Source organism: Geotrypetes seraphini, chromosome 3, assembly GCF_902459505.1.
Source record: "Geotrypetes seraphini chromosome 3, aGeoSer1.1, whole genome shotgun sequence".
In the NCBI taxonomy this organism is placed as follows: domain Eukaryota; kingdom Metazoa; phylum Chordata; class Amphibia; order Gymnophiona; family Dermophiidae; genus Geotrypetes; species Geotrypetes seraphini.
The window spans coordinates 90,174-105,578 of record NC_047086.1 but is presented as its reverse complement, the minus strand read 5'-3'; the positions used below and the strand labels follow the sequence as shown (position 1 = coordinate 105,578).

Below are 15,405 nucleotides of genomic sequence, written 5' to 3'. Positions count from 1 at the left end.
CCACCCTCTATCGTAAGCCCGCTGATAGGAACAACTTATTGAATTTTGACAGCTTTCACCCAAAACATCTACGTGAAAATATTTCTATTGTACAATTTTTATGCCTAAAAAGGCTATGCTCATCTACAGCTGATTTTAAATTACGAGCAGCAGAGATGTGTGTGCGATTTGAGGAAAAGGGATACCCTAAAGGGGTTATTAAGAGAGCATAAAAAAGGACATTATACACTCATAGAAAGTTATTATTACAACCATCTTCCAGATTCATGGATTCATCTCCAGTATGTGTGCTACCTTACACTTGTCACGCTTTCAAAATCAAACATATCATCAAACAGAACTGACATGTTTTACAGCATCATGAGATTTTTCAATCAGCTCCCAGATTTGCATTTTCTCGTTCTAAAAATTTGAAGGAGGTACTTACTACATCCTATTATCAGTCAAATAGTAGTCCGGCAATTCATACACCCAGGGGCCATGATAGGTGTGGACACTGTGTGATATGTGATAATGTTATGACAATTGATGTTGTGATTCATCCCCAATTGCACATTTCTCAACAATTACGTCAGTACACCACATGTGACACTATAGGGGTTGTATACCTTATCAAATGTCCATGTGACCTTTTGTATATAGGTAATACCAAACAAGCTATCAAAGTAAGGATTATGGAGCATTTGAGTAAAATACGATGAGAGGAATTTACCACTCCCTTAGTCCAACACTGGCTGGATGCGGGTCACTCAGAGCATGATCTACAGTTTGTAGTATTAGAGGCTCCTGTCATGGTCCGTGGAGGTAATCTTAAAACCTGGCTATGAAAGAAAGAAAGAACAATCCTGTATTTACAGATGGCAAACAGCAGCGTCTCATGGGTTAAACCGTGAGGTGGAATGGTGGGCGTTCCTTCACTAATGAATTTGACATCATATCCGGCTCATTGGGGGTAAATGGACGCTGGTGGGGAGTAGGCAATGTGAGACTAAGCAAGTAGGAAAGAACATTAGGTAACCTTCAGGACCGCTGTGAGTGTTTTATTCAATACATCATTTTTACAGGTTGGCTCACCTTTGTTTAACTGTTTTATTTTTAGATCACATTAATTTGGAAGAAATTACGTGTGGGTTCTCTGAGGAAGCCTGGTCTGGCGAAACGCGTCAGAACCCGGAAGAATCAGACCTTTAAGATGAGTGCACAATAGTTTTTTGAATCATTCAATATTTTCAACATTTTCAAGTAGTTGGAGTTTTCACCAATGTAATGTTTAAAGTGCAATGATTGAACACTGAAGACATTGTCCTTGGGGGTTTCACCCCGTTGTGATCTTCTTTCACCATCTGATTGGTTCTGAGCACTTATAACCACGTTAAGCCTAGCTGTTTATATTTAAACATAGAAACATAGAAAATGACAGCAGAAAAAGGCTATATAGCCCACCAAGTCTGCCCATTCCAAATATCCGCCCCCCCCCCCCCCCCGACTTTACTCCCTTAGAGATCCCATGTGAATATCCCATTTTCTCTTAAAATCTGACACGCTGCTGGCCTCAATCACCTGCAGTGGGAGTTTGTTCCAATGATCCACCACTCTTTCGGTGAAGAAGTACCTTCTGGAGTCGCTATGAAACTTCCCTCCCCTGATTTTCAGTGGATGCCCTCTGGTGGTCGAGGTCCCATGAGACAGAAGATATCATCTTCCGACTCGATACGGACCGTGATATACTTAAACGTTTCAATCATGTCTCCCCTCTCTCTTCGTTCCTCAAGTGAGTACAGCTGCAATTTATTCAGCCTTTCTTCATACGTGAGATCCTTGAGCCCCAAGACCATCCTAGTGGCCAATCGCTGAACCGACTCGATTCTCAGCACATCCTTCCGGTAGTGTGGTCTCCAGAATTGAACACAATACTCCAAATGAGGCCTCACCATGGACCTGTATAGCGGCATCATGACTTCAGGTCTCCTACTGACATAACCTCTATGGATACAACTCATCATTTGCCTTGCCCTGGAGGAAGCCTTTTCCACTTGATTGGCAGCCTTCATGTCATCACTAATCATCCATAGATCACGTTCCATTGTGGTCCTGGCCAAGGTCTCACCATTTAGTACGTAAGTTCTGCGCGGGTTTCTCTTACCCAGGTGCATTACCTTACACTTTTTAGCATTGAAGCTTAGCTGCCAAGTTGATGACCACCGTTCCAGCAGCAGTAGGTCCTGCGTCATATTATCAGGCAAAATGCTCTTACCTACTATGTTGCACAGTTTGGCGGCGGCGGCAAACAGTGATACCTTTCCTCTAAGTCCTTGGGTCATATCTCTTATGAATAAGTTGAATAGAATCGGGCCCAAGACCGAGCCCTGTGGCACTCCACTGATCACGTCTGACGTTTTGGATGGGGGGTACCATTTACCAAAACAAAGAGAAAAGGGAGGTCCCAACCTAATCTGCAGTAAAAACCAACCGAGAGCAAATAAAACAAAACTGCAGAGCTGTACAGGACGTAGGCAAAATTTATTGTGACAAGATAAATATATGTAAACCCTTTTACCAATCGAGGGTCCCTTGATTGGTAAAAGGGTTTACATATATTTATCTTGTCACAATAAATTTTGCCTATGTCCTGTACAGATCTGCAGTTTTGTTTTGGGTACCATTTACCACCACCCTCTGAAGTCTACTGCTCAGCCAATCCCCAACCCATGTAGTTAGAGTATCCCCTAATCCTATCGATTTCAGCTTGTTCAATAACCTTCAGTGTGGGACGCTATCAAAAGCTTTACTGAAGTCCAAATATACTACGTCCAGTGACTCTCCGTCATCCAGTTGTCTAGTAACCCAGTCAAAAAAGCTAATTAGATTAGATTGGCAGGATCTGCCCTGGGTGAATCCGTGTTGGTGGAGATCACATAGGTTTTCCTCGTCTAGGATTGTGTCAAGATTCCGTTTGATCAGTGTTTCCATGAGCTTGCTCACGATAGACGTGAGACTCACTGGTCTGTAGTTTGCTGTCTCTGTCCTGCATCCCTTTTTGTGGAGTGGGATAACGTTGGCAGTTTTCCAGTCCAAGGGGACTCTCCCTGTGCGTAGGGAAAGATTGAAAAGCACAGATAATGGTTCTGCCAGGACTTCACTCAACTCTCTGAGCACCATGGGGTGTAGGTTGTCCGGTCCCATGGCTTTGTTTATTTTGAGTCTTGATAGTTCGTAGTAGACGCTACTGGGTGTAAACTCGAAATCTTGAAACGGGTCTTTCTGGCTGTCTCCCGTCTGAAGCTGTGGACCAGCTCCCGGCGCTTCACAGGTGAAGACTGAGCAGAAGTATTCATTTAGTAGTTCTGCCTTGGCAGAATCTGATTCTGCAGTTACCGTCCGATTGCATATTTGTATATAGTTTTTTGTTTAGTCTCACTTCCTGTTGCTTTGCTAAGAAATCTATTGCTAATCAAAGGGCCTTTCATTTGTACCATCAAGATGTCATGATGCGTTTCAAGATATAATTAATTTTGAAAAATTTATTTGCAAACTATAAATTAAACTGTGTTTTGCAGATGAAGACAAGTCAATGAAGCCGTCCATGCAAGCACAGCGGCGGCGAAAAGGGCGAACAGAATGCTAAGAATGATTAAGAAGGGGATCACAAACAGATCTGAGAAGGTTATCATGCTGCTGTACTGGGCTATGGTGCGCCCCCACCTGGAATACTGCGTCCAACACTGGTCGCCGTACATGAAAAAGGATATAGTACTACTTGAAAGGGTCCAGAGAAGAGCGAACGAAGTCAGGAGAGGAGACAGAGGAGAGAAACAGCGGAGGAGAGACAGAGGAGAGAAACTGCAGAGGAGTGAAGGCAGGAGAGAAACAACATAGGAAAGAAGGCAGGAGAGGGCAAAGGGCAGCGACAAGAATTAGCTCTGCCCACCCCAACGTCATCCACCGGAGCTCCCCCTTAAAAGGGGAGGGGCCAACGGTGCTAAGCCATTCGACGCACGTCAAAGGTGAGCGTTAAAGGCGCTCACCTTAGTGAGAGCGCCTTTGCGAATGGCCTTAAGAAGGGATGAGTCACTGCAAAGGAGAGCAGAGGGCAACCGCAGCAGACACAGAGGACACACAAACAAGCAAGGAGAGCAGAGGGCGACCGTAGCAGACAGAGGACAACCGCAGCAGTCACAGAGGACAGACACAGCGAACAACCACGACAGCCACAGCAGACCGGCAAGCAGGTAGCAATGGAAGCAGCAGACAGAAGCAGGAAGTTGAGCTACCCAGTTTTCTGCACCGTCTACCATATGTATGACTACCTCCCCTCTGAGAGGTGGTCTTATGTATGCACTCGATGCGGGGAACTGGTGAACAAGGCAGAATACTGGAACTGGAAGCACTTCAAGCAGTGGAGGAGGAGGACAGGGATGCAGAGAACGTCGAGACAGAGGAAACCATCGAGGAAGAATTCCAGGAGTTACAGAAGTTCATCGAGGAGGCATACAGGGAGGCCATGGAAAATCACCAGCAACAGTGGAACTGCCGAGATACACCTACAGAGAGTGAGGACCATCTGGAGGACAACCACAAGGAAGAAATGGGTGACACAGCAGCGAGATCTGGAAACAGCGGAAGGAACCCACAAAAATACGAGTCTGGTACAAACCAACGCCAGGCTACGAGAAGATGGAAGTGCACAGAGGACATAGACCTGCGGCTAGAGAAGCAAGAGAAGATAGAGAGAGCAGCAATCGTCGTGGGAGACTCCATCATCAAACAAGTGGACAGCCACATAGTGGGAGGAAGACAGGATCAGCTGGTGACCTCCTATCGGGAGCCAACATAGAAGACATAGTGAGCCGCATCGATAGGATCATCAACAGCGTGGAAGAGGAAGACATGGTGGTGGTGATCCATGTGGGGACAAACAACATGAGCAACAGGAACTACAACAGGGAAGGACCAGTTCCGGATGCTAGGAAGGAAGCTGAAGACCAGAACGCAGAAGGTAGCATTCTCGGAGATCCTGCCGGTACCCAGGGCCGATGAGAAGAGGCAGATGGAGCTACAAGCAGTCAACGTGTGGATGAGGCGCTGGTATGCGGAAGTGAAAAGTCACTTGGACACACAAAGTCAGAGGCGTGAAGAAAGTACAAGAGGTTTATTACAGCATACCGGACTCTAGTGCAGTTAACAGCCTGCCTACTAGAGTGTTAGAATCAGGAAATGTATGGACTTTTATGCCCTTTTCACTAAACATATGCAAACTTAATATATGCAAAAACTACAATTTTCATTTGTTACTTCTATAACTTTTCTACAATTATTATTGGTCCTAAGCCAGCACTTATGATAGGTTCAGGGATACAACTTATAGTCCTATAGGAAACTAGCTCATTTCTCTGCTTATCTAAATCTTACAGGCCTAAATGTTACATGTACAGAAGGGCAGGGTACATCATGGCTCACTCTTATCTGTTTAGCTTACAATGTGGTAAGGTAGGAACATACATTTTAGGCAGATGAGGTCAGTAGATTGTACACTGTTTTCAGCTATGTAGGCCAGAGCAATATTTTAAACAACAGTTAACCATTTCATGACCCTACAGAAGAAGGATTCCACTTCATGCACAACTAGATAGTGTTCTGGGGAAAGAGCAAGCTATTCAGGAAGGATGGACTCCACCTCAGCGGAGATGGAATGAGGCTACTTGCAGGCAACATCAAGAGAGAAATTGAGAAGTTTTTAAACTAAGAAGAGGAATGCCGACAGTCGATGGTTCGGGAACCGGTATACCGAGAGGATACCGTGCAGAAAGACAGCGGGGAAGACTCACCGTATCATAGGCAAAACAGAATCCTGACAGATCGAAAGGGACACAAGAGGGAAGGAAATGCAAGAAAGTAACAGGCCGCCAACTCAAGTGTATGTACATGAACGCAAGGAGTCTAAAGAATAAGAGAATTAGAAGCTATGACACAAAAAGATAACCTTAACATCATCGGCATCACAGAAACATGGTGGAATGAGGAAAACGTCTGAGACACTGTGCTACAGGGATACAAGCTATAAGCGCAGAGACAGAGTGGCCCTATATGTCAAAGAGGGAATTGAGTCTACCGGAATGAACACAAAGAATAAGTTAGAGTTTCTATGGGTCAAAATTCTGGAACAGAAACGAAGATCAGCATCTACTAGCGTCTCCCAGGGCAGTTTGAAGAAATTGTTGGAGAAATGACGGACGGAATTAAAAGCAACTGCAAAGGAGGCAACACAGTTATCATGGGTGACTTCAGTTATCTGGGGATAGACTGGAACCTAGGCACCTCCGGCTGCTGTAGGGAAACCAAGTTCCTGGATGCTGTAGGCGAGTGCTTCCTGGAACAACTTGTCAAGGAAAATATGAGAGGAAACGCAATTCTGGACTTAATTCTAAATGGACTATGAGGACCGGCGCAAGGTGTAGAAGTAGAGGGGTCGCTGGGAACCAGTGATCACAATATGATCCGCTTTGACCTAGACACAGGGGCGAAACATCAATCCAGAATGACGGGTACGGCGCTGAGCTTCCAAAAAGGGAATTATGAAGGGATGAGACTCATGGTGGGGAAGAAGATTAAGAAGAGGATAAGCACTGTAAAAACGCTAGAACAAGGACACAGTCACCGAGGCGCAAAATATATATATACACCACGTATCTCTAAGGTTTAAAGGTCAGGTCCCCCACAAGGTGAGGTGGTAGGGGGTTACGTGAGAGGCGCCCTTACAAACGCCAGGTCCCAGGTTCAGTTCCCTCACAGAACATAAGAACATAAGAAGTTGCCTCCACTGGGTCAGACCAGAGGTCCATCTCGCCCAGCGGTCCGCACCCGCGGCGGCCCATCAGGTCCACGACCTATGAAGTGGTTTCTGAACTCCTCTACAACCTACCTCAAGTTCTATCTGTACCCCTCTATCCCCTTATCCTCCAGGAACCTATCCAAACCCTCCTTGAACCCTTGTACAGAGTTCTGGCCTATCACATCCTCTGGAAGTGCGTTCCATGTGTCCACCACCCTCTGGGTAAAAAAGAACTTCCTAGCATTTGTTCTAAACCTGTCCCCTTTCAATTTCTTCGAGTGACCCCTAGTGTTTGTGGCTCCCCACAGTTTGAAGAATCTGTCCTTATTTACTTTCTCTATGCCCTTTAGGATTTTGAAGGTTTCTATCATGTCCCCTCTAAGTCTCCTCTTCTCTAGGGAGAACAGACCCAGCATTTTTAACCTGTCAGTGTATGAAAAATTTTCCATACCTTTTATCAGTTTAGTCGCCCTCCTCTGCACTCCCTCGAGTACCGCCATGTCCTTTTTGTGGTATGGCGCCCAGTACTGCACACAGTACTCCAGGTGCGGGCGCACCATTGCGCGATATAGCGGCATAATGACTTCTTTCGTCCTGGTTGTGATTCACCAGGAGTAGAATCAAATAAGAAACACAGCCAGAGGTGATTGCATAAAGAATATATTATAGAAATAGGCTTACAGAAAAGTAGGATTCATAAAAGTTACAATTACAGAGACTGCTTCTGTGTTCTTGTGAATGAGAGAGAACACACAAAGAAAGAGAGAGAAAGGGAGGTGGGGAGGGTGATGCCCCAAGCTAGCAAGAGAGACCAGAACCAAGAGAGGGGGGTGATGGTCTAAGCTTCGGGTTCCAGAGATAAAGAGAAGGATAGACAGAGAAAGAGATAGATTCATGTGTGCTGCAGAGAGGAGGCTTTTATAGCTTGGAATCTTATTCTGAATATAGAAACTCCTGTATTTCCCATTATCTTTCTGTTTAGAATTTGTAAACTGTTTGAAACAATGGTTAGTTTAATTGATAAGGAGGGTGTGATACTTGCAGGCATGGTAGATGGGATTAGTCTCTGGCTTCTTTGTCCCATTCAAGCAGCCTATCTTCTTGATAAACAATCCAGTCTGGCTGGATGATTAATGTATGTGAATTCTGTGCAGGAGCCCAGAATTCTGCATCAACATTCCAGAGTCAGATTGATATAATTTCCCATAGGCCTTTGCTGACATTAGTTATGCCAACTGAAAATGCTGATTGCTAGCAATAGCTATGCTGACAGTATCGACAAAGGATCCAAGAGGAAAAAGAACAAGGAACCTGCATGGCTCACTGTAGCGGCGGACGAAGCGATCAGAGACAAGAAGGGCAGCAAGGTCTTTGACCCGAGGGCCGCTGATGGACCACTGGTTTGACCTAGCAGCGGCAATTCTTATGTTCTTATGGAAAAGGTCGAAAATGGATGAAAACTGGGAAAAGCACTAACAGCATCAAAGCAGGGGCCAAAAGAGACTACAAGGAAAAAATGGCTAAGGAGGCAAAAAACTTCAAGCCGTTCTTTTGATATATTAAGGGGAAACGATCTGCGAAGGAAGCGGTGGGACCGTTGGATGACTATGGAATAAAGGGAGTGCTAAAGGTGGACAAAGCCATCGCCGACAAACTGAATTGCCGCTGGTGGCTTCATCCTTACTTCACTCCTGCTGGGCTGTTCCAGAGCTTAACTATTCTCTGAGTGAAAAAATATTTCCTCTTACTGGTTTTAAAAGTATTTCCCTGTAGGTTCATTGAGTGTTCTCTAGTCTTTGTAATTTTTGACGGAGTGAAAAATCGATCCACTTGTACTTGTTCTACTCCACTCAGGATTTTGTAGACTTCAATCAGCTGTCTCTTTTCCAAGCTAAAGATCTCTAACCTCTCTAGTCTTTCCTCATGCTTTTGGAAGCATAAAAAAAGCTTTAAGATCCCTTCCCCTCCTCCTTCAATCTGCTGTAAAATAAGCACACGATCTCAGAAAGTATCTAACCATTAAAGGAAAGGCCTCTCGGCTAGCATATGAACTCTCCAATCTGTCTAGACCTACACACTGGCAGTACTTTGAACCAGTGAAAAACTTTATTAGGAAACACAAAACTGATGGAGAGCTCTTCTGTTCTTCATAGTCTGAGGGAGCACAGACAGCTTGGCAGAGCTCTTATTCACCTGCGTGACAAAGCCACATTGGGTGCTAAAAAACAAACAAACAACAAAGCAGGGAGAAGAAGGCTCCCTCACAGGTCATCAAGGACAGGGGATAAGGATTCTTGGAGTGAGAGGCTCTGCACTGATATCTGTAAGTACTATAGCTTATCATTTCTGTAGTGTGTAAGTAGAGTATCCTAATACTGTTGGAGTGAGAACTCTACACTGATGCAGAAGTACTTGGTGAATTGGAGAAACTGGTAGTTATACAGGTCAGTATTATTTGCCTGGTTTAAGAGAGCTCCACAAAAACTGTCTTTTGTAGTTTGATCTCAGCAATGTTCCTCAAATTTATGTTGATTTTTCTTCCCTCTTTTTCAGGTTCGATTCAGTCCTAATTTGGACTCATATTGCTGGATAATTTCAGGGGGACAGGCTGGTATCGTCAGAGTCCACTGTTTGAAAGGCCTAAGTTCGCACATCAGTCAAAAAATGTTAATGGAGTGCCAGGCCCAGTTCAATGCAATGTATGAAGAAATGGTGGAGGAGACTACCTACAACCCTGCTGTTGTCCACACCATCGTGGAGCTGGAGTAGTGGGCCAAATGGAAGAATCCCAACCAATATTGTACAGATGGAAAAGACAGCTGTATTGTTACTGTGCCATTGTGTAGTGGCAAGTAGTACCTTACCATTACACGTTATTCTCTTATTCCTGCTCTGGTCTCAACTCGCCATGCCACATCGCAGGGTAGACATACGGCAGAAGCTATGGCAATGGCTTCTACACAAGAGAATAGTCATGGGAGATCTGAGAGACTCTAAAACAAGGACTTCTGTAGTAGGGAATAGGGGAGATTGGACTGTCTTTGAATAGAGTCCTGCTGTTCAGTGGCTGGAACAGGGGCTCAGAATTTGAGGAGGAGTCTAAGGAATATGATTGGGATGTTAACCATTCTTTACTTCATTCCTGACTTATTCAGTTGATAATAAAGCATTTTCCACATGTACGTAATGATTGCATGTGGGAAATGGCTGCTATAAAATGTGTAGGGATACACATGAATAGAAAGTTGGCCTACTGAAAGCTCGCACCTACTTTCCATCTGCATGTACACATTTCTGGGGATATGGTTGGACATGGTTGCAATGTATTCTGATTTTGGAAAGCACAATTGTACACACATAAGATGCACTCACATATTTATACCTTCTTTGGAGCAGATGTATACAGGGCACTACTGGGGGATCATTGTAAGAACTGCTTTAATGGCTTTGAGCTACACATAAAACAGGTTAATTGTTGGATTTGTCATGTAAGTGCTAAAATTTACCCCCTCAAAGGCAATTTCAAAATGACTTTACCTGGAAGGTCAGAGTCAGCAAAAAATGTATAATCTCACCAGTGGACCCCAGATTTTCAAAGGGCATTTTAATAAGTGCCCTCTGGGTTTTCTCCAACAGATGCTGAGATTATGGTGGAGTAGAAACTCAACATATTTCCTACATTTTCACTTTAAGAGTAAGGACATGAATTACCAGATACTACTTATCACTTTTCTAATGTCATATGAAACAATTAATCCTAAACTACTTTCCGGGCTGCTACATGTATATTACTGAAAGGTGGAGATAGGCTCATTAGTGATATTCCCACTATTTAATTTTTATTTGAGTTTTTATTCGTCCTTTACTTACCAATTTAGGTGAGCCCTTCACTTTTGGTTTTCAATCTGTGAACAGTCCTATCTGATTTTAACTATAAAGCAGGGCATATATTTTATTTGTATGGGCCTGTAACCTGTTTACAAGAGCATTTAGGCAAGATGGAGGATGTGGTTCTCTCATGCCACAATTTTATCTGAAGCATAATGAGATTCTAGTTACTTTGGTACACCTCCATACAATGGGTGCCAAGTAAAACTTTGGTACACCTCCACACAATTGGTGCCAAGTAAAACTTTTTAGCAGCCACAAGCATCATTTTTATCCCTTAATATTTAGTTTTAGTTTTAACTTATTTTATAGATTTTTTTTTTTATTTTGCTTTATTTTTTTCATTTAATTTTTCAGTTCCACATCCATTCTTTTGCCCAGTCTCACCTGCGTCTTTTTTCAGCTGCGTTTCACTACATCTTTCCTCTGGGAGCAGCAGTGGGCCTTTGCCATTGGCTAGCAATGGTGGGTTTCTTAGTAGGCCAGGGCTTAGGCGGGTCTTCTGAGGCCTGAGAAGGTAGTAACAACAGCAGTGCCATGTCTTGCTGGGTTTGGTTTCTTACAACCAGTCCTGGGCCAGCACAGGATTTCAACAAGCCTGGAGCAGCATAAGACATCAGGCCCCAAGTGCTTAAGCAACTTGGTACCTGGAGCATTTCCAATCCTGTTGGAGGGTATTGGTTTTATATGTTCAGTATTGTCGCATGGGTTTGACATAGGCAAAATACTAATTTTATATTGCCATTTTGTGTTGGAAAAAAGTAAGATTTTAATTTAATAAGGTTCTTTTAATGGAGGAGGGAATGAACACCAGGGCCATTGGAAAACTTGTATAAATTCTGTAATTTCCTAACTTACCTGGAATATTTCCTGATATTTGCTTGGTAAAATTTTTGCTCTCATTTTCTTTGGGGTTTTATATTAAGAACATAAGAACATAAGCAATGCCTCCACTGGGTCAGACCTGAGGTCCATCGTGCCCAGCAGTCCGCTCACGCGGCGGCCCAACAGGTCCAGGACCTGCGCAGTAATCCTCTATCTATACCCCTCTATCTCCTTTTCCCTCAGTATCCCACGATCCCTTTATCCCTCAGGAATCCATCCAATCCCTGTTTGAATCCTTGTACCGTACTCTGCCTGATCACTTCATTGTTTACTTCAGACTCTAGTCTGTCTCTTCTTCCTGAAACTGCTTGAACGACTGGGGAGACTCGGTCATCAAGAAGAGAGAGTAAACCTCTCACTCAAATTCTAGAGCAATTGTATAAGACTAGGAACTGCAGGTGATTACATTCTTCAGTATTTTTCTATTTATTTCTGGTTTTGTTCTACTAATTATGAACAACTATTTGTCGTATAGTTTTATTATTTATAGTGACAAATGGGTTTGGGATGTAAAAATTGTAGAAATGCCTATTGGTAGTCTATCTGGTGACTTCCAAAGCTAGACTGAAGTTCTTTTGTGCAGTGATTTTAGGTCAGGTGCATTTGCTTTTCTCATCCCATTCATGACTCATGATAAATCTGTCTTTGTAAAATCATTGCCCAGGGTTGCACATGGCCTACTCTAGATATACCTGTATATATGCATATTCACATGCATTTGTCTGCACTGGATGTAGATTGGCAATTGAAAATTATACTGTACACTTTTGGTGTAGGGTCCTTTTGCTAACCGAATAGTCATCTCAGGGCTGACCTGTAGCAGTGACAAGGCACTTCGTGCAAAGAAAACAGCAGTCTGGGCATGTAAATGACTTAGATATCCAAATCCAACCCAATTTTTGTATCCTTTTCTTGGAAAGTATCAGAAAATGAGGGAGTGGGCCTGAAGTTTGCTGCACATTTTACTACTTTGGTAGAATAATTCTATGTCCTCAGTGTGAGAAAAGCACGTAACTTGCTCATATTGAGCGTAATTGGAAATATTGTTATTTCTTTGTTTAATAAAAATATAGAAATGCTTTCAAATGTTATTTTTATTTCTATAAGATCAGATTGCCATGTTAATATTTGAGTAATTTGAACATTTTGGCTGTTTTGAAAACCAAAAGAACTAGAGCTGAAGTCAGGAAAATGGACCAACTCCCCCGTTTGTTGTTTCTCATAATGCTCTATATTTACAACAGGGGTTCTCAACCCAAACCTTGGGATGCTCCTAGCCAGCCAGATTTTCAGGATACCCACAATGAATATGCATGTGAGAGATTTGCTTGCCCTAACTCCATTATATGCAAATTTTTCTCTTGCATATTCATTGTGAGTATCTTGAAAAAAAAACTGACTAGCTAGGTGTATCTTGCAGACTGGGTTCAGAACCCCTGATCTATAGCTATTTGTGTTTATTTACATTTAGCTCAAAGCAATTTAAATTCAGGTAATGTAGTTATTTCCCTGCCCCATCAAGCTAATACTCTAAGCCTACTTTATAATGGCAGTTATTTGTGTAAATCAGCATTAACACCCTACATTTAGGAATGCCCACTTCTGCCATGTGAATGGACATAAAGGTGTCCACTATAAAAGGAGAAGAAACAAACAAACTTGCCAGCAAAAGTAGAGTAGATGAGCTGGATGCCTTCTTCAGAGGTCCATTGTTGGGATAACCATAAAATGCCAGAACAAACAATGCTGAAACTCAAAATGTGTGAGATTGTCACAGATCGAAAACATTTGACTGAAACGTCGGGTAAAATGGTGCACATGTTGAAAACTAAAAAGCTCTCAAAATTTAAATGCTTTAAAACGCCGACCCTGAGTCTGAGTTTCAGCATTGTGTTTGTTCTGGCATTTTATAGGTAACCCCTGAAGAAGGCATTTTCACATACTGAAACAGGGACCATGTAGGGTCCCATCCATCCTTTGGTTCAATGTCATTGCTACACCATTGGCCAGCTGATTTGTTTTATTACACCTAAGACTGGTTTGCGGTGATATCATTTTACAGATTAGTACCAATCAGAGACTATTTTATATTATCCCAGGACAAGCAGGCAACATATTCTCACATGTGGGTGGCATCATCCATGGATCCCCGGTATGGAGAGCTTTAAAAGTTCATTGCCACTTTAAGAACTTGAGAAAGTTAGCAAACTGTCTGTACCACACATGCGCAAGTGCCTTCCCACCTGACATAGGCTTGCGGTACCTCAGTTGTTAGTTTTCTATGGAGCTATGAAGTTGTGTGTCTGAACGTTATTCAAATTTTGTCATTTGCCTTCCCACTCACGCAGTTTTTCTTCTAATTTTCTCTTCAGTTAAGAGTACTTATATTAAAATTTTAAAAAATAGAAAGCGTGGGAACATTCTTTTTTCTCTATTCCCCTTGTGGGCTTCAGCCGGTGAGGCAATTTCATTTTTCCTCAGCCATTGAATTCAGTTTGGCAGAGATGCTTTTTCCGTCAATGTCCCAGCCGTGAGACTATCCGCCTGCTTTTCCTGGATAACACCTGGTACAGTAAGTAACTGTGCTTTACTGCTAGCTACAATTGTTTTGCTAATTGCTTCATTAAGGACAAACCCCCATTAACCTCGCTGACGACCTCATTCCAGCTCTTCCCCAAACCAATAGCCAGAATGAGAGGTTGTCAGCGAGGTTAATGGGGTATGTCCTTGACAAAGCAATTAGCGAAACATGTTGGATACGAATAGAGAATGACACGGGGAAAAAAATCTGTTCCCGTCACTGCCCCGTCCCCAACCCACTGTCCCCTTCACCGCCCCGTCACCGCCGCTCCCTTCACCGCCCCGTCACCATCACCACCATCCCCTTCACCGCCCCGTCACCGCCACTGCCATCCCATTCACCGCCCCGTCCCCGCAGCATTCATACAAGCCTCAGTACTGCAATATTTAGCTTATTCCTTCCTTATAAATCAAAGTTCTGGCTGCTGAACTGGAGAAACAGATGTTCAGCTGGCAGGGCTTTGTTTATAAATTTTTATCAACACAACTAATATACTACTTTATCCTAAAGCAAAAAAAAAAAGGAAAATAAATATAATTTTTTTTTTCTACCTTTGTTGTCTGGCTTCTGCTTTCCTCTTCTCATTCAATTGCCTCACTGCGGAGACAAGACCATTCACCGCTCTACGGAGCGGTGAATGGCCTTGTCCCCGTAGCGACCACTATTTTTCTCTCTCCGTTTTGGCGGGTTACCTGAAGCTACTCGCGGCTAGCCGCGGTTAACAACCGCCATGTCATTCTCTACACTAGAACCCCTGACCAAATGAAATAATGTTTCTAAATGCTTATTATTTATAATCTTTCTATTAAAAGAGTGATAAAAATTTAAATAAGCTATATATAAAAGTATAAGTTGAGAAATTGGCCAGTAACAAATGGATACATAAAGTATTTTGAGCTCTGAGTTGTATCACTGAGGTCCTGGATGAACTATTGAAAGCTTTAGGTTATGCTTGTGGAATTTGTGAGAATATAATAAACCTGGGAGCATCCAACTCATCTACTCCACTTATTCCAGCAATTTTGTTTGCAGGCAGTTTGTTTGCATTTATGTATGTAACGGGGGAATCACACCCATAGTCCATCAGCGCTCCTCCCCATATGAATATTTACAAGCTAAGGCATATGCATGCTAAAGTTATAGAATACCACTACACTCCTAGAACTCCCATGCTTAAATGCTAGTATACTGTAACATAAACCACAATCAGTTCTTAACAGTA

General features: G+C 43.0%; 1 protein-coding gene across 5 annotated transcripts in view; it reads left to right on the top strand.

Moving 5' to 3' along the window:
* The window catches only part of GTF3C2 (general transcription factor IIIC subunit 2), a 357,778-nt gene extending 344,984 nt beyond the window's left edge, over positions 1–12,794 (top strand). For 3 of the 5 annotated variants that reach the window (XM_033936535.1, XM_033936537.1, XM_033936536.1), the window contains exon 20: positions 9,383–12,794. In XM_033936535.1, coding sequence (XP_033792426.1) covers positions 9,383–9,598 — 216 coding nt within the window. In that variant the 3' untranslated portion in view covers positions 9,599–12,794. Of the gene's footprint in view, positions 1–1,099; positions 1,476–9,382 lie in introns of those variants that run through there. The other 2 variants (XM_033936539.1, XM_033936538.1) reach the window with 2 other exon arrangements.
* Positions 12,795–15,405: the final 2,611 nt, after the last annotated feature.